This window comes from Sciurus vulgaris, assembly GCF_902686455.1.
Source record: "Sciurus vulgaris genome assembly, chromosome: X".
Classification (NCBI taxonomy): domain Eukaryota; kingdom Metazoa; phylum Chordata; class Mammalia; order Rodentia; family Sciuridae; genus Sciurus; species Sciurus vulgaris.
In genome coordinates, this window is record NC_136471.1 from 130,945,604 (window position 1) to 130,971,460 (window position 25,857).

General features: G+C 35.2%; 2 protein-coding genes across 10 annotated transcripts in view; one reads left to right on the forward strand and one right to left on the reverse strand.

Moving 5' to 3' along the window:
* Window positions 1-25,857, forward strand: part of ARHGAP6 (Rho GTPase activating protein 6) — a 483,185-nt gene that overhangs the window by 328,605 nt on the left and 128,723 nt on the right. The gene's annotated exons all lie outside the window — the stretch shown is intronic.
* Window positions 400-9,705, reverse strand: AMELX (amelogenin X-linked). 3 transcript variants are annotated; one of them, XM_079124982.1, is made up of 5 exons: window positions 6,373-9,705; window positions 4,412-4,459; window positions 2,944-2,988; window positions 2,199-2,669; window positions 400-692 (listed from the first exon to the last, which is right to left on the reverse strand). In XM_079124982.1, the coding sequence occupies exons 1-5, from the start codon at window positions 6,424-6,426 to the stop codon at window positions 687-689; spliced, it is 624 nt and encodes a 207-aa protein (XP_078981108.1). In that variant the 5' UTR covers window positions 6,427-9,705; the 3' UTR covers window positions 400-686. The 3 variants fall into 3 exon arrangements, with proteins under 3 accessions (XP_078981108.1, XP_078981107.1, XP_078981109.1); XM_079124981.1 differs by having other exon boundaries at window positions 400-2,669; XM_079124983.1 differs by lacking the exon at window positions 4,412-4,459 and having other exon boundaries at window positions 400-2,669.

The following is a 25,857-nucleotide window of genomic DNA, read 5'->3' on the forward strand; positions in this document are numbered from 1 at the left end:
CTTCATTTGTCAGGTTCAGTGACTGTACATTGTCATGATTTTTCCACTTTATTGACTCTTATTACTGATGGATAAACTTCCATGTTTAAAAACTTTTGAGATAGTATAGTTTATCTAAAATGAGACAGTCCTTATTTGCCTGCCAAATGGTCAATTCATTGGGATAAATAAGCAGTTCCTACCTTGTTTAAGAATATTTATAATGTTTACTCTCAAGTGACTTGAAAATTTTTTTATTTTTATTTTTTATTGTTAACAAATGGGATACATGTTGTTTCTCTGTTTGTGCATGGAGTAGAGGCATACCATTTGTGTAATCATAAATTTACATAGGGCAATGTTGTTTGATTCATTCTGTTATTTTTTCCCTTCCCCCACCCCTCCCACCCCTCTTTTCCCACTATACAGTCCTTCCTTCCTCCATTCTTGCCCCCCTCCTTAACCCTAACCCTAAACCTAACACTAACCCTAACACTAACCCCTCCCAGCAGCCAGAGACTTGAAAATTTAATTGAACACAAAAGCATGAATGATTTTTAAAACATTTTATTGTTCACTAATGATACTTATTTTTAGTAACAGAATTTGCTAAGTAAAGTGATTGTAGGCACAGATCATTGAGTTCTTGTGTCATTTCCTAAAAGCAACTGAAGAATCTATTTCAGTTCTGTGATTTTCTGATCTTTTTAATCCTGGGAAAAAATACCAAAAGGAACAATTAAAATAATTTATTAACATTCCTAGTGAGTATCACTTAAAATAACATATGTTTTCAGTTTTGTCAAAACAATGTACAACCATTGAGTTGAACTGTAATTTCTTCAGTTTCTTTCTTCTCTGATTATCATTAGAAATTAGGTCCCTAACTTCACAATACTTGCAGCCTATAAATAATAATTGCTACCATTTATCAAGTACTTCCTGCCTGCCAGGATTTGAGCTCATCACTTTAGTTCATTTTACATAAAAGAACTCTAAGAAACTATTATATTTATACTCTAATTTTAAACAGGAAGAAACTGAGTTTTAGAGAGTTTGAACTACCTGCCAAAATCACCTTTCTGTAAATAGTTTTGGCAAGGCATGAACACATTATAAAGTCCATGCTGTTAATTATGAATAAAGAGATAATTAAATGTATTCTCTATGCAAACAGAGAAAATATATTTTAACTAGAATATTTAATGATAGGCACCAGATTATTCAATCCTGGTCAATTTTCAAAAATTCTGCCTTGCCTTCTCCATAAATATGTTCACAATTTTGAAGCCATGTATGACACATTATAATTGTTTATTGGGAAACTATGGTATTTATATTTGGAAAGAGATTTTAAAATTATGTGATTTGGTAGCTTTCTCCTACTTTATAGAAGGAAAAACACCCATAAGTTTGAAGTAACTTGTATAATACTGCCTCCTCTTTGAGGGCAAAGCCAGAACTGGAACCAAGATGCCCTGGCTCCCATCCAGGTCTTTTCCACCTCACTCCTTTCTGCTTCTCAGTAGCAAACCATCAATCACATTTATAAATTCGAGTCCCAGTTAGATACATATACATGACAGAATCACATAATGTCACAGGGTTTACGGACATGATAAGGATTGTTTTATTGACTATTCTCATTTGTTTCAAAGAGCTTCAATGGAAGAACATTTAGTTCTAAACTGTGTCAACTTCTTTCTAAAAGCTTAATCTGTAGAGTTCCAGCACTGAGGAAGAATCTAACAGTGTATTTTAGCCTCATTCAAGTTAGAAAGGCTACTTTAGACAGGTAACCTTCCTTTAGGTCTTTAAAGAGAGCTCCTATCTACCTTCTGTAGCTTGTTCAAGTATTTGTACCCTCTTACTCCCAAAAATTATTCCCTTTTTAATCTTTCAGCCTATTCTAGCTAGTCAAACCTTTGAAATATAAAATCTGATATTCCCTTTAGTGTTACTCTCAAAATTAATGGACTTTAGTACTATATATTCTGGTAGGAATTAAATAATTTCAGAATTTAAACCAACCATACAAGATGTGATCTTAATTATCTAGTCATATAGGTAAACTCATTTATAATATAAAGTTACAAATCATGCTTTTGGTTACTGCAGCTTTACATCCTGAGTTGTTTAAGAATTTTGAACTACGGGGCTAATTCTGCTATGCCATTTTTCCTAGGATTTGTCTTTTAGTGGCTTCAGTGTATACTCACCACTTCTTCCCGCTTGGTCTTGTCTGTTGCTGGCCAAGCTTCCAGAGGCAGATCAGGAAGAAGGGGGGGCAGCTGCATGGGGAACATCGGAGGCAGATGTGGCTGTGGTGGCAGGGGATGCAGGGAGTGCAGAGGTGGCTGGGGCTGGATGGGCTGGATGGGCTGGATGGGCTGGATGGGCTGGATGGGCTGGTGAGGCTGTGGCTGAATGGATTGGGGCTGGAAGGGCTGCTGGAAGGGCTGCTGGGCAGGTGGAGGGAGGTTTGGCTGGTGGTGTTGGGTTGGAGTCATGGAGTGGTGGCCAGGAACTGGCATCATTGGTTGCTGGGGGGCCACGGGCTGTTGAGCTGGCACCACTGGGATGTGGTGATGAGGCTGAAGGGTGTGACTCGGGGTATGCTGTTGAGACAGCACGGGGATGATTTGGTGGTGCAGCCATCCACCCATGGGTTCGTAACCATAGGAAGGATACTGGTGAGAAACAGAGAGTCAGGTTTACCATTGGCTCAGTTGACTTCCAACTGGAGAAGTAGCAATGTTTTCTTTGTCATTCTGACCATATGAATATTTTAGTCATTTTTTCCTTTGCAAGAATTTTCAACTGTGTACACAGATATGACCTTTTTACAAACTAAAATTCTCATTAGTGTCTGTATGTGGAGTAGACATGATACTTTGCTTAATAATGGAATTTAAATGCATACCTAAATATTTTAAGGGAATAAAGAATAAAATATTTACATACCGGCTGCCTTATCATGCTCTGGTACCACTTCAAAGGGGTAAGCACCTTAAAAGAAAGAGACATTAGAATATATTTGATTTAATTTAGCTTCATCCAACATGTAAACTCACTAATGCAGTATGAAATATACACTCACTAATGCAGTCCTGTCAGTATTGATAGCCTGAGAATGTGATTTCTACAAAAGAAAGAAGAAGGTAAACATTTGTCTGGTGCTTCCTATGTGTCAGGCACTGTGTTACATGCATCTCACACATTTTCCATGTTTTCTTACATGTTCTGTGGCAAGTATCATCACCCTTATTTTTATGGACAAGATCATGAATACTTAAAGATGTTCATTAGCTTGACTGCATTTGTAAAAGTAAATTGTTTACTTCTCCAGTTTTCTCGTGTTTAATTCTCCAGTTCCTGCCCTTCTTTGCAAGAGCAAAACAAGCAAAAGATTATGATATCAGAATGTGATATAACATTGATTTAATTGTTTTTATATGGTGACACAGTGGAATAAAAGGAGGTAGAAACATTGTCTCTCATTCTTGAGACACAGGTTTACAGGTCAAATATGTCAATCATTTAAGGTTTATCAAACAATCTTGCCTCAAATTCTTACTAACATTTTTCTTCAGCTTGTATGTGTAAACAGACTCACAAATTGTAACCTAAACCTGTGAGACAAGTAAGCATCTTATTGCTTTCTGAAAAGTATATACTTGGTTAAGCTCAAATTTAGGACTCCTTCATTTAGTAGTATGGCATTTAATTGGTACAGTTAAAAATTATTAACCATGGTCAAGTTACATGTGACATGGCACTTTTCATATCCACTACTTTCTCCTCCAAATAATATTTTGAAGTGTGGTTATCATTATTTCTCTCCTGTAGATGAGTAAAACATTTTCACAGAGAGAAAATTATTTACCCAAGATTATGTAGTTAGTATGAGCTTGGGGAGAACCCTAACCCAAATTTCTAGAACTCATAGGCTTTCCATTGCTCTGCAGAGTCTCTCATGTAGATATCACTAAGTCGCTGATCTTTCAGTAAAGCCAATGAGAGACACTCCTGGAGTGTGAACATCTTAGAATCATGAATTTTTTGAGCTGGAGGGGATCTTAAAAAACATCTTACCCAATTCCCACATTTTATGAGATGGGACAAAACAAGGATGTTTAAGCAGAATTCACTTTCTTTCCTACTATGGAGCCTCCCTAAGTGGCAGTTCATGGTGGACAAAATTATAGCCATATTTAAGAGGAGATATTGATTCTGAGTGGCCAAATAGGATGGTGCTGGACAATGCAGGCTTGAGGCCATTTTCCAGGGCTTAAACTGGGAAACTGGTAAAGGGAACTGAAGAAGTAGGACCATTTGAGAAATATTTTGAAGAATCAACAAACTAGTCTTTATTGAGCTCAGCACATTGTTAACTAAAACAGTGGTCAAAATTAGTAAATAGAAAAATTACCTCATAGCTGAAGTTGATATAACCAGGGTGCCCAGGATGAGGTGGTAGCTTTTATAGGAAGGGGAAAAGAGAAGAAATGAGAGAGAGAGAGAGAGAGAGAGAGAGAGAGAGAGAAAGAAGAAGAAGAAGAAGAAGAAGAAGAGGAGAAGAGAGGAGAGGAAAAGAGAAGAGAAAGGAACAGATTAAGTCAATATTGTTCACATTAAGGGAGACTGAAGATACTCTTTTAAAAAAATCTATATAGTGCAGAATATATTTGATCTACTTTTACTTTGAGCGTGTATACTGTGTAGGAGGAGCCTTCTTGTTTTAAAGAGGTCCCAAACAGCTATAGTCTTATAGTGGGGGACCTGGAAGTAGAAGCCAGCATACATTTATTCTCCCGTGACCAGACAAACCCATCAGCCCCTTTGTTGTCAAGGATTCCTATCCTATCCAACCCACCAATTTATTGTTTGAGGAAACTCACTCCATGTTGGGGAGAGGTATGTTTCTGTAACACAATTTTAAAATACCAAGGAGAAAAGAATTGTCTTACAAAAGGTTCCTTATATATTACATTGTTAAGTGCCTAAGTATCAGAGGGATTCTTCATGCTTAGCAGGCAAAGTAACACATCCACCCTAATGAAAGGAATAACTAAGTGGGAATTATTAATAAATGTGAGAACAGGATGGGTGTGAGAAAATGGAAACATCCTGAATCCCTCCCCTAAACAATGAAACCTTTATTTATGATGTGTAGGCCAATCCTTTTTATTATTCCATCAATGTATTTATGGCAGAAATTTGAATGTGCAAAACAAAGAGCAACCTGAATAATTATCTAAACCAGGACTGTCTGTCCTTCCGAAGTGGGGATCAAGTCACTTATACCTGCCTCATGGAATTGTGGATGGCCCTGGAGTACAGAAGAGAGGAGAGAGCATGATGAAGAAACTTTCTCTCAGACATGGGATAATTAAGAGTTAATTCAATTCTATTTTTTAATGCTTGTATTTTATAAGAGGATTTATTCACTCTCATTGTGATTGTGAGTTAATTTAGTCAGGTAACTGCCTTTCTTGTACTGTCTTGATATAAGCCCTCTGGGAGTGTAGGTATAGAATTATAGAGTGGAAAAGGGGCCGAATTTGTAATGAAGGGGGTCCCTCAAGGGACTAGGAATTGCCACAATGCAGTATTTCAGGAAGGCAGAGCACAGAATCTTGGTCTTATGGGTGAGAAAGGAAGAGAGGAGGCAGGTATGCAAGCTTACTGGCTTCTGGTTGTATCAACTGCTCTTTATGCCACCAAAAAGCATTGGCTGCATGTGACCTAAGCTCTCTACCCTTAAGTGCTTATGTCTACAGAGTGGATCAGATTTGCTAGTCTTTGGTATGTTTGAATGTAAAATATACCAATATGTTTTGGGCATAGGCAGGACACCAAAGCCAAGTCACCTACTTAGCAGATGTGCCAAATGGGTGAGGCCTCTGAGAACAGGGAAATGGTTCAAAGAAGGTAATTTCTAATACAGAAATCTTACCCATTGGAGGGTAACAGTAGTGGTATTTGGAGGGCAAGAAGGGTTTGGAAAACTTGTGAGAAATTGGTTTTAGAGGGTTTTTTATTATTTGCCTAAGTATGATGAAATATTTTCTCTGGAAATCTTTCAAGGGTTCCTTCAAAAGATTCCTCCATGTAGAGATGGGCAGTGATATTTACAAGCTGTTTCAACAGAATCTCCTGGAAGTACTTCTTAAAAGGCAGTGTCCTGGGCCCCACCCCACCTGTACCGAATCAGAATCTTTGGTAGAGGTATTTGAGAATATACTTAAAAAGAAAACAACAGCTCCTTAAGGTTTTCTTCAATGCAGAGACATTTAAGGATATCTGATCTTATACTGTTTAAACCCTGAAATTTACCAACCATGGGACAAATTTTTATTTCTAAGCTTATTTAAGGGGTATTTTACTCACGGGCATAGCGAAGGCTGCTCCCAGGAGGCAGGCAAACAAAATCCAAGTCCCCATTTCTCGATGGTTCTGAAATGTTAAGTCAACACCTGCTTTTCTTATCTTTTCTCAAACAAGGACATAAAACATATATAACATATTCCATAAAACATATATAATCTACATTAGTATGTTGCCAGCATAAAGGATGGGGCAATTTTTTTGAGGTGACTTCATTCATATGCAATTTCAAGTTCTCAGCCCATATTACTTTCTGCAGTCACAATAGTTATAAATATATACTTCAAAATTAGGCTGAGAGCTTAACAAGTTTATATGAACATGAATATTTTATCATTACTTGATTCTGCCTACCATTTTCCTATACCTACACAGCCCATGGAGCAATAGAAACTAAATGGTACTTATATTTAATGAGTGAAATAATGAATGGAGTTGACTTTAAAAGATTGGTAAATTGTCAAAGTACAAACTGATTTATAATTTTAGAACAAGAAGCCACAGAAATATTGTTGTACGGTTTACCTGGGCATTGCTATTGTTAAAAATAAAGACTCATTACTTGAGAAGCTATTAAGTAATTTTCCAAAATAGATTAAGAAGGGAGAAAGATTTACTTCCAGATATTCCCATGTATAGAACTTCAGGCAAGAACTTCTCATAGCACCTTTGAACTCCAGAGATGGAATAAAAGATATGATTGAACAAAAAAGAGAAGACAGTGGTACTATTCTGTGATTCTTTAATGAATTTTGAATGACTTTTGCCTAAAAGATGCCATTTTCAGTAAACAACATCTTTTTGTTTGACACTGCACTGTCAAGTTATCCTAAAATATTCACATTGTTTTGTCACACAAATTATTGACAGGCTTGGAAAATTGTCAGAAGAAAAACCTTGATGTTTATATAGGAAGTATATAACACATGTAATGATGCTGACTATGAAAAGTACTCTAAAGTTTTCTACCTCCTAAATCTGTTTTTAATGGTTGACTTAATATGAAAAAAATATTCTGTTGATGGTTCCACTTTATGTAATTAAATAAAATGTTTTTTGAAGAAGTGGCTCACAGTCTGAGAGAGCATTATTTTTATCTTAATTGATAAGCAATTAAAATAAATATTTTGTTGAAAAATATGTCCTCAAAAAGAACTTTGGGATTCTGAAATTAAAAATTTAAAAAATACAGACAAACACTTTACTGCATTAGAAAGCAAAATGATTCATCTAAATAAAGCACAGCCTAATTTAATTATGGTCCAACTGAAGAAGTAACTAACTGTTGATGGCATAAAGTATTGGAAATGTGTAATATATTTGCATTCTTGAAACATGAAATGCAAAGCAAAGCACAACAAAATATACCAAATTATGAATAAAATCAACATACCTTAGAATGTATTCTGATAACAAAGCACAACAAAATATACCAAATTATGAATAAAATCCACATACCTTAGAATGTATTCTGATAACAAAGCACAACAAAATATACCAAATTATGAATAAAATTCACATACCTTAGAATGTATTCTGATAACAAAGCCCAACAAAATATACCAAATTATGAATAAAATCCACATACCTTAGAATGTATTCTGATAAGTTTCTTTCTGAAACTCAGGGATGCTTGATCCTTTAGATTTTGTCCAACTGCAAGCCCAATATATATCATTCATGGCATCTAGACCAACCAATCAGGCTTCTGAATGAAAAATGTGTTGAGTATAACTAAAAATCCCCATATCATGAATTTTTAGAAGCTGTGATCAACCTTAAGACTCTATGTTGTGATTAGTGCATATAGAGTCTTTCATTACAGGCAATAATAGGTTTGGGAGGGGAAGAGCTTCATCAGGTTGTTTTGAAGTCAGCAAATTAGTTGACTGCACATGCTGATATATTCAAATTTAGTGTTAAGAAGTACTATGCCATTGTCTATTTCGTCATTCTAGCAAACAACATTGTTCTTTAAAAAAAAAAAAAACAAGGTATAGAGTTCTGTTTCTCTAGTTTAATCACAGTGGCCACTAGAGTTCTAAGCATTTTCAGGTCAGGATACATTGATTCAAACCCCCATTCTGGTAAAAACCCAAAGCTCTCCCCAGTATGTCTCTAAGGGTTGATAATTTCATGTCACCAGCATTCTGCTGCTGTCCTTTAAGATATTTTTGTTGTTCCCTGTGGCTGCTCTTTTATCACAACTCTAAGATTCACCAAAAGAGGGAGCAAAGTCCCATCTTCTTGGCCCCATCGTGAATCCTATTTGCCATACAAGCAATCATGACCTCAAGGTTATTACATAGCAAAACTTATACTAACAATATGAAGTACAAGGTAAGGGATATGCTAGATAGCACACTTAAAATGTATTTTGATCCTTACAAAAAAGCATATAGCAGAGGGAATATTTTCTGGGCTCCCCTACTTCAAAGAGAAACTTTGTCTCTCTAAGTATAGCAGACTACCTTTGCCCACACAAGTTCCAGTTTCTTATGTTGGCAAACCCCAATAATAAAGGCTGGCAAGGATGCCCCATTGTCGGTCGGAAAGAGAATTTAAATTCCCAATGTTCAGCCACAATAAAGAAGAGTATGGAAGTTCCCCCCAAAACTAAAAAGAGACCTACAATATGATTCAGCAATCCACATCTGAGTATATTTCCAAAAGAAATGAAATACCAAAGTGATACCTACCTACCCATGATAATGTTTATTGAAGCACTATTTACAAGAGCTATATGACATCAGAGTTGGCACCCACTGATGTGTGAGTGAATAAATAAATTGTGGCATTTGTATGCAATGGAACATTATTCAGCCATAAAAAATATAATCCTATCATTTGCAGAAAAATGGATGGAACTGGAGGACATTGTTAAGGGAAATAAGGCAGGCAAAGGAAGAAAATGCTGCATGTTCTCTCTCATATGTGAAAACTTAAAAAGTTGATCTGAATGTAAAATAGTGATTACTAGAGTCTGGAAAAGTTGGGGAGAGGAGGAGTAAGGGAAGATTGGATACCAAGTACCAAAGCACAGTTAAATAGAAGAATAAGTTCTGATTAGCTCAGGGGCATGATTGTAGTTAACATTAACCTATTATATATTTTATGAAAATCTGGAAGAGAGGAGCACAAAGTCTCCAAATATGAAGAAATGATAAGGAGATAGAAATGATAATTACCTGAATTTGATTAGTGCATGCTGTATTCGTGTGTTGAAACATTATACTTTACCCCAAATATATACAATGATAATAAAATATAATGAATCCAACTATCATGTGTAATTGCAATACAGCAATACAAATATAGAAAAAACAAAATCATAAAATATAAAAATTACTGAAGTTTTGGAGAAAATACAAAGTTTTAATTTGTATTTTCCTGTAAGCAATTATTTCATTTATGTATAAGCTGATTTTATAAACAACAGATTCATGAGATCAACTACTTAATTTGTTATATAAAGGCTATAACATTTCCAGAGGACTTATGTTCTTATTTCTCTTGCTTTTTGAAGTTAAATATTTCTTTTCCTTTTTAAAAATGACTCTTAAGCATAAAATATTTTCTTGCATGGCAATGTCTCTGAGACAAATACAATGAAATGGTCCCAGAATGTGTATTTACTTATGCATTCTTTCTGGGGTGTGTGTGTGTGTCTGAGAGAGAGAGAGAGAGTGTGTGTGTGTGTGTGTGTGTGTGTGTGTGTGTGTGTGTGTGTGTGTCTGTGTGTGTGTTGAACACCTATGAATCTCAGACTGTTGGTATTACAATAGGGAACAAATGATATGTGGATTTCTTACTTTTCCTAAAAGCTTCTCTCCAAAATGATATGTATAAACACCTTATGAATTATAATTGAGTTCTTTTGCCATTTTTGAAGTTGTTATTCTTTTTCTTGGATGTAGCTCATCATATTTTACTGTACCCAGGATGCTTATGCTAGCAACTTCTCCCCTTCTAATTTACTATTTCTAATTTTCAGTGTGCTGAAAAATCATATGCCCAAGCATGTTAGAAGCATGTGTTCACTGCAAATAAAGGAATGCTGTAGCTGAGCAGGGCCTTCTCACATGGCTCACCTGTGAGAAAAGTGCAAGTATTTCACTTTCATGGCATTGAATTTTACTTCCTGGGTCTTAGCAGCATTTGAAGTATATCTTTGGAGAAGTTCACTATTATGAAAGTTGTAAGATTTTCTTGTCATCTGTTGGAGCTCAACTCCTGAGTCTTCTATTAAGTCAGGCCCAGGATTCTTCAATATTCCAGAATAATTTCAAGAATAGGTATTCTTATGTCAAAGTTGGCTTTTAAATTTTTCTTCTGTACATATTCATTTGTCAAAAAATGTCATTCTCTAGGATTTTTTTTAAAACCGGAATGGTGGTGGAGTTGTATCCTTTTCAGAACTACTAATTGATTCTGATAAACTTGGAGTTTGACTATTTTGCAACCCTTGGAAGTCAAGAATTGTGTCTTACACCTCCTTGGGAGCTCTTTTGTACCTGGAAAAAATCTCTCATACAAAGTAGGCACTGAACTATTAATTGATGAAAATGTAGAGAAGTTTTGCATGATATATAGAAACCATTCTTAGTTGATGTGAAGTTTTCATAGGAAAAGAAATCCTATAGTGATTTATATAGGCCATTGAATAATTGAGATGAAGAAAAAAGGTCTCCCTTATCTAAAATCCTTTCTCCCTCCCTCCCTCTTCTATCCATTTGGGCAGATATTCACCAACCCATTAAACATAGTTATCTAAGACACTCATTCCTAAAAGCCTCTGGACAACCAAGATTTAATTTTATTTTTTAAACAATCTTTGAATGCAATAAATTCAGGGAAAATGCAAGAAATTCTGGTCATAATATTTTCTCATTCATGTTCAGCAAGAGTGAGAAATGATAATGCTAGATCTTCCATAGACCTTGAGTTTACTTAATATACTTACTTAGGGGAAATAAAAGTCAAATATAAAATCTAAAACAAAAAACACAGTATTTTTTTAATGTAAGAAAGCCCTTTTGGGTTGCAAGTAGGTAATATCATAATAATATGATTATTATTCTTCACAGGAAGAATTCTTACAGCTTGTAATTTGAAAGGTCTGTAGGCATTTGCTAAATATCTGGTGGAGCAACTTTCAATAAGGGAAATTATATGCACATGGATAGTGTGTTGTTTGGGTTATAATTAACTGGCAACTGTCGGGAGTGAAAATGTTACATCCATGTTAAGAGAGGTAGCACAGTAATGTAAAAACAAGCATTTTTTTCCTGTTTATTGGACAAAATAAACCAGAGTAAATTGCACTTTCCTACTGGGGTTCAACAGATGCATAAACAGATAAGTACTTTCTAAATACAAACAACATGATATAGTGGAAAGAACTTGGTCTTCAACAGAGGACAGCCTAGGTCAGAATTGTGGTTGGGACATTGACCCTGATGACTGACCTTACCTAGTGTACTTGACTCCATTGTACACTTACCATAATGCCTAAAAATTGGGAGGATATCAATGAAGGAGTATTACTGATGTTATTCACTATATATTCTGATTTTTAAATATGATCCAGTATTAAAAGTGATGATTTTAGTAATTTTTGGAGGATGAGAGCAAGAAAATTCAAGAAATCAAATGAAATAGCTCACCAGTCAAAAGATTGGAAATTATCACAATCATGATTTGAAGTATGAGGTTTTCTCCTATTGTTCTTGGACAGAAAAATCTTATATCATTATCTGCTTTAGTAATATACCTTTTATCTTTCTCTCATGGAACTGCCTACACAAATGTAAAATGTCAGAATACTATTTTCATATGATCTCTAATTCTAGAGAGAAAAAATCCATAGTAGTACCTCAGTGCCAGCAATGTCACCAGTTCCTACAATGTTGTCATTCCTGTTGCCCATTCTGGCTATTATTTCTGCTAATGGTCCCCCTATCACGGGCAGAGCCCCAAGCAACTTTCCAGTTGATAGCTTGTTCATTACTTTCTTGAACTATATAAAATTCAGTGATAGAAGTTAAGAATTATTTCCAAACCTCATTTTAAAAATTGCATCATGAGACTTGGAGTATTGACTAAATCTGAGACTGATATAATTCTGAGAAGTGAAATAAACCTGGGATAAGACCAGAAGATAACTTAGTTCTAGTCATATATATCTTGCTATAGGAAATTTTTACTTGAAATGAAATTAAACACACAGTCACCTGTTTAAGAATTCTGCATGGTGGGTGCAAGTTTGCTCAAATTGTGGACTGCATTTTTCCTAATATAATGCTAAAGTAGAAACATAAAATGTTTAGAAACATAAAATTGCCATGTTTATCTTGCTTGGGGCATCATCTTCATCATCATTTTGGTCCTCAGCAGAGTGATAGGCATTTTACAAGTCTATTTTCAATAGCATTCCATACATCTCCAGAATTCCTAATTCATTTTAATAAATATTTAGTGGGTATCTATAATATCCAAAGCCTCAGACACATATAGATACCACAATATTCATATGAATATTATTCAGCCATAAAAAGAATGAAGTAGTGGTATGTGTGGCAACATGAAAAAACCTTGAAAAGATTCTTCTAAGTTATAGTCATTTTGTAATATATATATATTAATGATTCTACTTGTAGGAGAAGCCCAAAATAGCAAATCTATAGAGACAGAAAGTAGATTCTTTGTTCCCAGTGACTGGAGAAGGGTGAGATAGGGAATGGCTGCTAATGAGCATAGGATTTCTATTTGGGGTGATGAAATATTCTGCGATTAGAATATACTAAAAGCCACTCAATTATACACGGTAAAGTGTTGACTTTGATATGTGACTTTTATCACAATTTTTAAAAAGACACATACCAAAATATATATGGCATGTTCTCTGCCCCCAAGAAGCTATAGTCTTTACATGATTATGTAAAACATAAATATACAGAGGCTAACCACAGAAGAGTGGTGCAGAATAATACTATGAGAATTGCCTCACTATGATAAATTTGATATTGATGACAACTATGATGATCATTACGTTAACATTAATTAACTGCCAGGCACTGTTCCAAGCATTTTACATGCTTAAATATGTATTAATCAACTTCCACATGCCAGGCAAATTCTAGGTTCTTTGACTACATCCATGATTAAAACATACAAAAATCCAGCCCACAATCTCACAGAAAGCAACTATGAACAAAAGATATGATGAATATGTCGGAAGGTAAAGAGGGCTATGGAAATGTCAAAAGTAGAAGGTGCTAAGGGGGATTAGAAGTGATGAGGTTCATGTTACAATGGGGAGGTCACTTTTAAACAAACCTTTGAAGGAGGACAGGAGTTTGCTGAGTGTCTCTAAGTCCATCACAGAGGCGCACCCATCTGAAAGTGGCTTGGTGTGTGGTGAACTGACTGGAAGCCAGTACTGCTAGCAGAGGATGATATGAAGTCAAAGTGGTAACATTTTATGTTGCTTCTGTGCTCTTAGCAGTTAAATGTAGAATTTCTTGCCTAAAAAGTGTCATCATTAGTCATGAACCAGAAGCTTTGGGTAAAAGTGGAGTAATGTCTGGGTTTGGGGATGCAAAGGATTTGGATAGATATAGTCTGTTCCATCATAGAGCTGTCATTGTAAGAAACAACAATGGGAAAAGGGATAGAAGCTGTGCAGAAGTGGAGATTTTACATAGAAAAATGGTGGTGCAGATGGCTGGGGAAAAAAGAGAGAGTCCCTAAATGTTGGGGTTCGGGGGACTTGAGTTGTCTCCCATCAATAGTGGTGAGGCTCTGAGCATTTACTGTCACCATCTTTGTTTTCTTGGGTTTCTACAAGAGAATTTGTCAGGAAACTGAGACTTGTGTCAAGAGTGGGGAAGATAAAACAAAGCAGTCAGATGATTTGACCATCTTCAATGGCTAGAGTAGAGACAAGAACTCTGGGCTCCAACTCTGCTCTAACCTGGGCACTTTTGTCCTACTTGGTCACAGATGAGTGAAACAAACCTCAGGAACCAAGAGCAAATGTTAACATTATGGGAACAAATGGACACTGATATATTTTAAAAGTAAACAACATAATTCTCCTATAAAATATAGTGTTGCATTTAAAAAGTGTGGCTAGAGATTATTCTCTGGGCAAGTCTGGGAATAATAAAAGTGCTCTATTAGATCTTGTTTAGTAAGAAATGAAAACTATTTAATGAAAAATATGAAAAAAATTTAATAACTTTATTGATATATAATTTGCATGTGATGAAGTTTCCCTATTTATAATATGCAATTGAGTGGTCTTTGGTGTATTTTTAGTATCTTTACAAGGTTTGCATCCATCACCATAAACAAATTCCAGAATATTTTTGTCACCTGAATCTCATACCCATTAACAGTCACTACCTATTTCACCACTTCCTAGCCCTAGACAAGTACCAATCTTTTCTGTTTCTATGGATTTTCCTGTTCTGAATATTTCATATAAATAGTCATAGAAGTGTTTGAAAAATGGATCTCTGAGAACCTCTAACACTCTCGGCATTTGGAGTTAGATAATTCCTTGTAAGAACCACAGACATATCTATAGTTAGCTAGAAACTTAGCTGGGTCTAGGGGTGTATGCAAAGGTGCCTAGACCCAATGTGCTGTTGCAGACAGACCACTGTTTTAGGTCCCTGAAACTCCAACTTTTGAACCCTAAGTCCCCAAATTTTGTGATTCCTTTTAGAAAATAGTAAAAAAGTGAATAGGGAAAAGAAGCACAATAGTGATGTTTTATGCTCTGTTTTTGTTTATTAATTGTTCTTTTTCAATATAAATGACAGTAGAGTATATTTTTTTAGTTGTAGGTGGACACAATACATTTATTTTATTTATTTATTTTTATGTAGTGCTGAGAATTGAGCCCAGTGTCTCACACATGCAAGGCAAGTGCTGTACCACTGAGCCACAACTCCAGCCCAGTAGAGTGTATTTTGATATATTATACATACATGGAGTATATTTTATCCTAATTAGGATCCAATTCTTGTGGTTGTACATGATGTGGAGATTCATTGTGATGTATTCATATACAAACATAAGTTATAAAGTCATCATTTAAAAATATCTGGTAGGGAACAGCACCTATTCTTCAGGTTACTGAAAAAATAAAAGTTATGTGGCATATGTCAGTAGTATTTGCCTTTATTATAAAGGTCTAGAACTATGGTGTCAATAAATTTAAAAGTGCCTACATTTGAATTTGGGCTGTTCTATACTACAAGTGTAAAGACATACTATGGTTCTCAAAGAGTTTTATTTAAATCAGCTTTAAAATTATTCTGCACTCTATAAACACTCCTGGAGCAGCAAAAGGAAGCATGAGATTTGATTTATACCATGGCTAATGAAAACAAAGTGGGCAATCACAGTTTGATCATATCCTCCCAATCTAACTTAGTCTTAGGAATGGAGGAAAGAGAGGAAGCACATCGGCCTTAGGAACATGGAAATTTCAGGAAGTCAGTGCATAAGCATAAGTCAGTGCACTTTTCTGTTGAGAAAAGTGTGAGTGAAGGAACTCTCATTCTCCCTGGAAACTCCATTTATAAACAAATAAACTAAAGGAAAGCATGTATATGATCCTTTCTAGTTCCTAGGATCTGCCCTGCTCAGAATGGGAACCATAAAATTATTGAGGTAATAACTGACATTTTTTTTTAAATTGTTTTGTACTTCTGTATGGACAGAATGCCTTTGTTTTATTTATTTATTTATTTATTTATTTATTTATTTATATGCAGTGCTGAGGATCAAACCCAGTGCCTTATACATGCTAGGCAAGTGCTCTACCACTGAGCTACAGACCCAGCCTGACATGGTTTTTTGCCTTCAATTGTAAGTGAATGTTTTTTCAAACTGCCTTAGTCAGTATGATGTTGACCTTCTAGAACTTGATATCCTGTGAATAGCAGTGCTGTCAGACTGAAGTCTTGACTGAAACCTAGATTGTATTTATAAGTAGGTTGCTATTACACAGTGGCTTTTCTGAAAATACAAAATGTAAATTTTCTTCTCGTTTCTCATGGAGAATAGCAATTCCAGAATGTTGCCTTTTAGCTCTTATTTACATCAGTGATACTAACAATTTCCTTAAACTTGGGCTGACTTAAATTTATTCAAAAAAGCATGTTCCAGTGAAGTTTTAAAGATTTTAAATGTACATGTTTTTGAGATTTTCCCTTTTGCCTATTCTCCCACCCTGCCGTTTAGAATGTCAAAGAGTATTTGAAGGAGTTTGGGTCTCACAAATCAGCTGTAAAAATTGGGTGAGAGAAAAACTTTTGTGAAAAAGAAAAACTGTGTGGTGGTCTATCTGGAAAGAACTATTCCCTAATCGGCACCTTTTTGGAATCCCAGCTCCACAGGGATCAACCTGAGTTTATCATGAGACCAAACTTCAACTCAGAAATTTTCCATTCTGGCTTAAGGTGTACTGTGGAACTCAATAACCTCTTTCCAAATTGCTATATTACAAAGTCATAGTTATCTTTTCTTTCTTTCTTTTTTATTTTTTGTTGTGCTAGGAATGGAACCCCTGCCTTGTGCCTGCTAAGCAAGTACTTTACCACTGAGCTGCACTCCTTAAAAATATGCATGAGAACCAGATGGCCCAGTGAGTCAATAGGCTTCAACTGGGGATGATTGTTCCCCTCAGAGGACATTTTGTAATGTTTGGAGGCATTTTTCATTGTCACAGTTGAGTGGGGTAGGAGTGCTATTAGAATATAGTGGGCAGAGGTCAGGGATTTCATTAGACCTACTATAATGCACAGGACAGGTCCCTAAACCTCAAATGTCAGTAGTACTGAGATTCATAAATCTTTCTCAACTAAATTCCAAGTGCCTCAGTTTCTCTACCAAGATGCAGGCAATGTGAATACCTACAGCTACCTTTTGTGCCATATGGAAGGTTATGAGGAGAAAAGAATACACATGTAAAAGTCCTGTAATGTTTTAGGGTGATACGACTATGGATTTGATTATGTGGTGTTCCATAGGTGTGGTGGTTTTTGCCAATAGGTGTTGCCCCAAAACTTGGGACTCTGTGGTGCTCTTTTCACACAGCGAATACATGAATTACAGATTATAAACAGATCACCCACCTTTTAAATATCAGTTATGAAAATGGTACAGTTGTGGAGTTTTGTTCCATGATATATATGTCACTTCTTTTCTTCTTAACATGTTCATTAGTGATGTCTAAATCAACAGTTCTTAAAATGTGGTACATGGACCAGCAGCATCAGCATTACCTGGAAACCTGTTAGAATCATATATTTTCAGTCCTGGTTGGCACTTACTGACTCCAAAGCTCTAGTGGAGGGACCCAGCAATCTGTGTTTTATGGTCCTCATGAATGTTTAAATCTGAAAAACACTGGAACCAACATAACTTGGTGACTTGACAGAAAGCATGTAGCCTGAGTAGCTGGTTAAAATGCAGATTCTCATTCAGTAGACTCATGGAAGAGGCCAAGATTTGGACTATAGATGTGATAGCTTGGACAAAAACTACTAGGACTAAATTCCTCTTTATTCCACCTTCTTTTTCCCTCTTCCAAAGTAGGGGAGAAAAACCAGTCATAGTGGCAAATGCCTATCATCCCAACTACTCTGTAAACTGAGGCAGGAGGATCACTTGAGCCCAGGAGTTTGAGGCCAACCTGAGCAACATAGTGAGATCCCATCTCAAAGGAAAAATTGGAAAGACAAAGTATATTGGCTTCCCGCAGCAGCTATAACAAATGAACACAAATTTAGTGGCTTAAAATAGATGAATGGATAAAGAAACTGTGGGACATATACACAATGAAATATTATTCAGCCATAAAGAATTATATTATGGCATTTGCAGGTAAATGGACAGAGTTGGAGAATATCATGCTAAGTGAAATAAGCCAATCCCAAAAAGCCAAGGACTGAATGATTTCCCTGATAAGTGGATGATGATACATTACAGGCAGGGGGAGGTAAGGGAAGAATGGAAAAAGGATGAATTTTGTAGAGGGAACTGAGGGGTGGGGAGGGGGAGGGGGGAAGGAAAGTTAATAGAATGAGTCAAACATCATTACCCTATATACATGTATGATTACACAAATGGTACAACTCTACTTCATGTACAACCAGAGAAACGATAGTTGTACCCCATTTGTGTACAATGAATCAAAATTTTAAAAGTGAAAAAAATAGCACACATTTATTTATAATTCTGGAAGTAATAAGTCTTAAGTGAATCTCATGGCTAAAATCATGATGTCTGGAGGTTCTAGGAGAATCCACTTTCTTGCCTTTTCCAATTTCTAGAGGCTACCCATATTCCTGGGCTCGTGATTTCCTTCTTCCATCTCCAAAGCCAGCAATGGCCAATTGAGTCTCATACCATATAATGCTGACAGTGACTCTTCTTTCTCCTTGGTCATCCTTTAAGGTGATTATGTTAGGCCCATATACACAATGCAGGACAGCCTCCTTACTTTTTAATGACATTTGATTAGCAACTTTAATTTCATCTGCAATGTTCACCCTTGTCATGTAACATAATACATTCACATATTCTGAGGATAAGGATGTGGACATCTTTGTGGGGGGCATTATTCTGCCTCCTGTGCAGTATTTTTCTCATTTTTCCACCCAAAATTGTGAATAGAGAAAATTCTTGAAGGGAATCCAGTCCGGAAATTCAGAAATCTTCCTGCAAACTCCTCTGAACTTGGCCATTTGATATTGACCTCTCAACTAGACTGTAAGCTCAATCATTGGCAGACACCATCTTACAGTTACACTTTCTCCATCTCCACAGTGCCTAGAAAAGGATTTAGCTTATAGTAGGTAAGAAAATATTATTTGATACATTGCTTTCAAATGTATAGGCACAATATCAGTATTTAGGCTGTGGAATCTTGACTTTACTTTTCATGAAACCACAGATTGCTGCTCTATCTTTCCAAGCTTTATTTACCTCACCTTAAAATGGGTATAACAATATACCCTTTATATATTTGTTGCAAGAATCATATGAAATAATGTAAATAAGGCACATGGATATACATAAATGCAAATATAGGTATGGTTCCCAACTTAGGATGGTTCAACTTAAAATTTTTCAACTTTGTGATGGTGTGAAAGTGAACTCATGCAACCAATTTATTTTTTACTTTCACTACAGTATTCAATAAATTACATGAGATGTTCAACACTTTATTAAAAAATAGGCTTTGTGTTAGATAATTTTGCCCAATTAAAATAGGGTAAGCTAAGATATGATATTGGATGTTAGGTGTGTTAAATATTTTGATTTATGGTACTTTCAACTTATGGTAGGTTTATCAGGATGTAACCCCATGGAGGAGTATCCATACATATGAAATTGTACCATGGTAGAAAGTCACCTTGTAATCATTTTCTAGTAAAAGTGCACAAGAGAAGGACAGGTAAGTAGTACTAAATCTTTTACAAAATACTTCTTTAAGGACCATTAATAACTAATAATATAAATTTAAGAGCAGTGGTTCTCAATGTTGATTACATTTTTATCTACTTGTCAAACTTTTAAAAAATATTTATGTTTGTATCCCAACCTACTTAGTTTCTGATTTAATTGTTCTGAGCAATTCTTACTGTTTTTTTTTTTTTAATAACATGGGATCTTTAAAAAATATAAATGGTCAGGTGCTGTCTCCAGAAATTCTATTTCATTTGAATATAATGTACAGACAAAGTTGAAACACAACCTATTCTGCCTTATGAATTATTACTTTGGTCTATTAATTACACCAAAAAAGTTGTAGTTTTATTAATTTTTCCCAAATCAATGTTTTGGTTTTTTTTCTAAGTGAATTTTTTTTCAGTGCCATGGGTGGAATTAAGAATGCTCAACAAAATGTAATTTATAATTATAAAAGTAGTATTACATAGTTTTAACACGATGGCAAATCCATAATGAATACACAGAAAATGTTTGCTAATGATGGACAGAGAAGTGTTTTTCATGGCCTCTTGATTTTTTTCAGAAGTATTTCATTTCAAACTGGATTTCTCACAAAGTTCACATGAAGCTGCTAACATGTTGATTCAATAAATCGGTGCATTTTGTGAACCACCCATCTCAGTGGGTTACTTTGGGTGTAGCTGTTTTGATTTTTTCCTTCCTCTGAGTATATGGTTTTGTTCATTTAATCAAACAAATCCAGTTGTTTTGCCATTTTGTAGATACATTCTTTGTGTGGCCAAGAATCCTGTTTGTGGTGGCCACACCACAAGTGGATTTGAATGTGGAGCAGCCTGCAAACAAGTGCTAATTTAAATCAATTGTTAAGATTGCCAGCAACAAACCAACCTGACCTCTATCACTGGGTTCAGTTAGCAACCCTGAAGGGAAGGTGCTGTGTTTATTCCATTATCATTTCTTTTTTTCCATCAAAAACCCAAATCTTCACAAATAAGAAAATAATAACAGTCTCAATTTTAAGGCACTTTTTGTTCTTCTTAATGTTTTCTGTGTCCTTTTTGTAGTAAAACATAATTAATGTGTGTTTGTAATGAGTCTCAACAACGTAGAAGTGCATTAGGCAGAATGTCAAATTCCCTGAGAATCTCATCCTCAAGTGACAGCCACTATTAACCATTTGAGAATGTAATCCCAGGACTTTCTGGGAAATTACAATAGACATATTGTTTATACTGTTTTGTAACTTCATTGTTTATACCTAGTGTACATCTTTCCAAGTTTATACAGATAGTTCTACTTCATTTTTCTTTGTGACTATACATAATTCCATTGAATAGATACCATATAATTAATTTAGCTAGTTGCCCATTGAAGGACACTTAGGTGGTTGATGTTTTTTTAAACATATAATTAAACTGCAATTATTTACGTTATACATTAATATTATACATCATATATATAGGTAGAGTGTAATATGCATGTATAAAAGTATACATTTCATAAGATTACAACTTAATGATTTCTGCAAAATGAACACACCTGTGCCAGGTCAAGACCAACCTGACCAACACTCTGGAGGGCCCCACTGGTCACTACTCTCAAAAGATAACCCCTCTCTATCTTTTTATTCCATGTGTTGGTTTTGCCTATTTTGTACTTTGCATTAGTGGTATTATACAGTATGTTCCTTTTAGTATCAGACTTATTTTGCTCAATGTGATATCTGTGGGATTCATCTGTCTTGTTGTAGGTGGTTGGAGTTTGTTTTTTCATTCTCATTGCCTGAAGTTTTCCATTATGTGGACAAACCACAATTTATCCATTCAACTTTGATAGACATTTGGGTATTTTACAGTTTGGGGTGGTTGTAAATAATGCTGCTATGAACATTCTGGCACACATCTTTTGATGACTATGTGCTTAAATTTCTATTGTTTTTATTGTTAACTTTTTTGTTATCAGAGATGGTGTTAAAGTGATTACCTTTGGGTATATATTGCACATTTTATAAATATTCCTATAAAATAGATTATTAAAAATAAAATCAGTAGTTCAAATAGTATGCATAATTACATTTTGAATAGGTACAGCAGAACTGCTTCCTAAAAATACCTTGACTTTTAAGCTAGGTAGGTACCCAAAACAAACTTATGGCTGCATCCCTTTGCTATTGTCATTATCTATGACACACAGACACTTCTGTGTGTCTTCTGGAATACAGGGCAAGGCTAAAGAAAACCAGTATCTTCTTTCTGGTTCTTTTCAGACATGGTCTAGTGAGCTAGTGCCTCTCTCATGGAATTAAACTGCCAGTTTAAACTTTTGAATAAACTAATGTTATGAGGATATGCACCAAATTGACCCTATGGCTTGAAGTACCTTTGATTCAAGGTTGATATAATCTTTTCAAGATTGTGCTTGCTATTTCTGACCTGGAAAAGAGGATCAGGTGTTATCAAAAAATGTCACATTTACAACTCCATATCACTGAGAGGTATTAAGCTATGAGAATGTTTCCTAATCTTGGAACTATTGACATTTAGGATTGTGCCATTCTTTGTGGTGGGGCTGTCCTGTGCATTGCATCCCTAGCCTCCACCAACTTGATGCCAGTAGCACTTCCCCTCTTAGTTTTGACAACCAAAAATGTTCCCAGGCATTGACAAATGTCCCCTGGGGGACAGGGTCCCCCTAGTTGAGGATCACTGGGTTAATACTTATAGAGGACACTGATTTAGATCAGTGTTCAGTTTCCTGATCCACAACTTGTGTGACCTCAGGCAAAGTACCTAAACTCTCAGTGCCTCACGGGTTCATCTATAAAATCCACATGTTAATAGTAATATTTAGCTCGACCAATTGTACAGGTTAAGGAATATTCTTAATGTGAAGCATGTAGCATGGTCTTTGTCCCAAAGTAAGTATTCAAAGACATTAGCTTTATTGATCATTATCTTTATTATGATTATTATTATTATAAGACTGATGGAGCAAAAAAAAGTTTTCACTTGTGTACTCTAGAAAGCAACATGGGAAACGTGTGTTGAAATTCATCAAAGGACAATTGTCTTAAAGCTTTTGGAATAGGCAGTGGGAAATATGGACAAAGCATGATTTAAGTACTGTAAAGTAAGACAACATCATTTGGTTGTATCTTTCTGTTCCTTCTCCAGTCAGCATTTATGCAAACGAGAATTTGTGGAAAATGAATTTCAGCAACAGCATTAAGCAGTTCTAGGAAGATGCTAAATCTTCCTAAATATTGTATTGCACTACTCTTGTGAATATGAAATTATTACACTTTCAATACTTTGTTGAACATTTATTTTAAATAATAAAATGTGTTAAGTCCTAAAGCAACTATATTGTTTTAGATATAATTGAGTAGAGTGTTACCTGTTAGAAGCTTTGTTGGATTGATTCTTACCTGATACCCTCTTCTCCTAACTTTCATAAACATAGGCAACAGGAAACCAAGTGTTCCACTTCATAATGGAACAGAGTGGCTTCCTGAGATGGGTTCCAAATGGGATATGAGGCCAAAGTTGTGCTGTTGAGGTGCCATCTTGGCAAGTCACTTCTCTTTAGGCCTTGAAGTTCTCAACTGAGCAACTAGAATTAGTTTATCATTTCTCAACTATGCTCTGAGAAAGTTGAGTGATGGTAAAAGATGTTCTGAAAATAAAAATGAAAAGGAGGTGAGAGTCTAACAAATGTACTTAGGAGGTACCCTGAGTTGTAATTTTTTCTCTGCAGGATTTCTCTGATATGCCTTAGTTATTGTTTATTATGATTATTTAAGAAGTAGCTAGCATGCATAACTTTCTCTAATGTATCTGATTATGGAAGAGTTTAGGAAACCATGAATTTCCAAATTCATGAGTTTCTCACAGGCATATAAATTTCCTGACTTCCATGACAGATTATCACTACCATGACAAGTTATCAAAAACTTAGTGCCTCACAACAATATATATTCATTATCCTGCAGCTCTGTAAGTTAGAAATATGACACAGATCTTGACTAAAATCATGGGTTGACCGGGCTGATTCTTCTGGGAACTACAGGAGAGTATTCTAGAAGCTCAAGCAGCCACCCATAATCCTTGGCTTCTTCGTTCTCAAGGACAGTGATGTTATATCTCTTTGATCATTCTTCTGTAGTCACATCTCCCTCTGAATTCTACTAGAATAGGTTCTCCTATTTTGAGGTGCCACATGGTTATATTGAGCCCACTTGGATAACCTATTACACATTCCTCTTCTCAAGGTTTTAAACTTCATGTTATCTGCAAAGTCCTTTTTGTCATGTAAGGTAACATATTCCCAGGTTCCAGGAATCAGGATGTTGATATCTTTGGAAGGACATTATTCTACATTATCTGTCTCAGACGTTTCCTCCTTTTATCAACATTGGAAGGTATGGGCTAGTGTTCCAGAGAGTCAGAAATAAGCTCAGGTGATTGTTTTTCTTGTTTATTTGCTTCTCACCCTATCAACTCTCTCTATATGGAATGACAGTCTTGCAAGTGGTATTTCGTTCTTCTGGTTTTTCCTCACCCCAAGAGCAATAAAAATCAAGAACAGAGTAATTAAAGCAAGGCTGTTGGACTGTTCTGTGCAGTATTTTATTTTTAGCTTCTGTCCTGATATAGGCAAAAATATCTCCCTGAAATGAGCTAGACTCTGAACTGTGCTTTATTTTAACATGTAAAATTGCAATGCTGGATATAAAGAATTAGTCTTTGGCATTAAAATGTGAACATAAATTGGTTGATTTTTTTTTTCTGATACAGCCAATACATGGCTCACTTTAAATAATGAGCACTAGAAACCTTAAAATTTTTTAAGCCACTTGTGATCATTATTAGCCTGCAAAAAAGAAACCAAAGAACTGTGTTCCTTTTCACATCTTGGCATAAGCACTAATGGCTGATATATATAAGTGCAAACACTGTATGGGTTTGCTCATGGTTGTTCGTGAAATTTATATCTCAAAAACTGAGTTATAAAACCAGTTTTACTCTAAAATATATTTTCAAATTTTGGTGTTTCAAGTCATGTTTTATTATTTTTTATTTTTGGCTATATATATAGAGTTACCATATGATCCAGAAGTTTCACTCCTAGTTATATATACCCAAGAAAATTGAAAACATAAATTCACACAAAGACTTGTGCATGAATGTCCACATCAATTTTATTTATAGGGGCCAAAATGTGGAGAAAAAAACAATGTGAATCAACAGATGAATGGATAAACAAAATGTGATCTATCCACACTGAATGTTTTTCCACCATTGAAAATAAATTAAATACTGATAAATGCTATAATATGAATGAACCCTAAAAAACATGCTAAGTATAAGAAACCAAATATAAAAGGGCCATATGTTGTATGATCCCACTTATATAAAAAGCCAAAATTAGGCAAATACACAGAGATGGAAAGTAGATTAATGTGTGTTGGGGCCTGGAGTGAGAGGGGAATGGAGAAATGGATATGGGCTTTCTTTTCAGGGTTATGAAAAAGTTCTGAAATTAATGATGATGATTGCACACATCTGTGAACATACTTAACAAAATGATGAATTGTACACTTTGAAATGGTACATTTTATGTCAAAATTGCATCCATTAGTTATAGCTCTCTACGCTCCTTTATTATATTACTATTATTGTTTTTAAAGACTTAAGTTTCAATATATTTCATTGCTCAGAAAAAGCATTATTTTCCATATATCAAAACAAAAGTATTTAGCCATATCTGTGAAACTCTTTTGAATTTATCCTGTTAAAAATAGTATTGAAAAAAAGCAACATATTGAGAAGAAAACATACCTGATAAAAACAGCAACTAAAATATCAGATCTGTGCCAGTAACTGTAGATAATTTGTTTTTATGTCATACCTGGCATTTGGTGTCATTCTGCAAATTGGTTTCTCTCTTTTCAATTTCCCCTTTTACGTGTTTGACACTTAATAGTGAAAG

Excerpts from the sequence above, each read along its gene's own strand:
- AMELX (XM_079124981.1), bottom strand. The coding sequence starts at position 6,426 with ATGGGGACTTGGATTTTGTTTGCCTGCCTCCTGGGAGCAGCCTTCGCT. Across the intron at positions 4,460-6,372 it reads GAGCAGCCTTCGCTATGCCC|CTACCACCTCATCCTGGGCA; the intron begins GTGAGTAAAATA and ends TTCCTATAAAAG. Across the intron at positions 2,989-4,411 it reads ATATCAACTTCAGCTATGAG|GTGCTTACCCCTTTGAAGTG; the intron begins GTAATTTTTCTA and ends CTTTCTTTTAAG.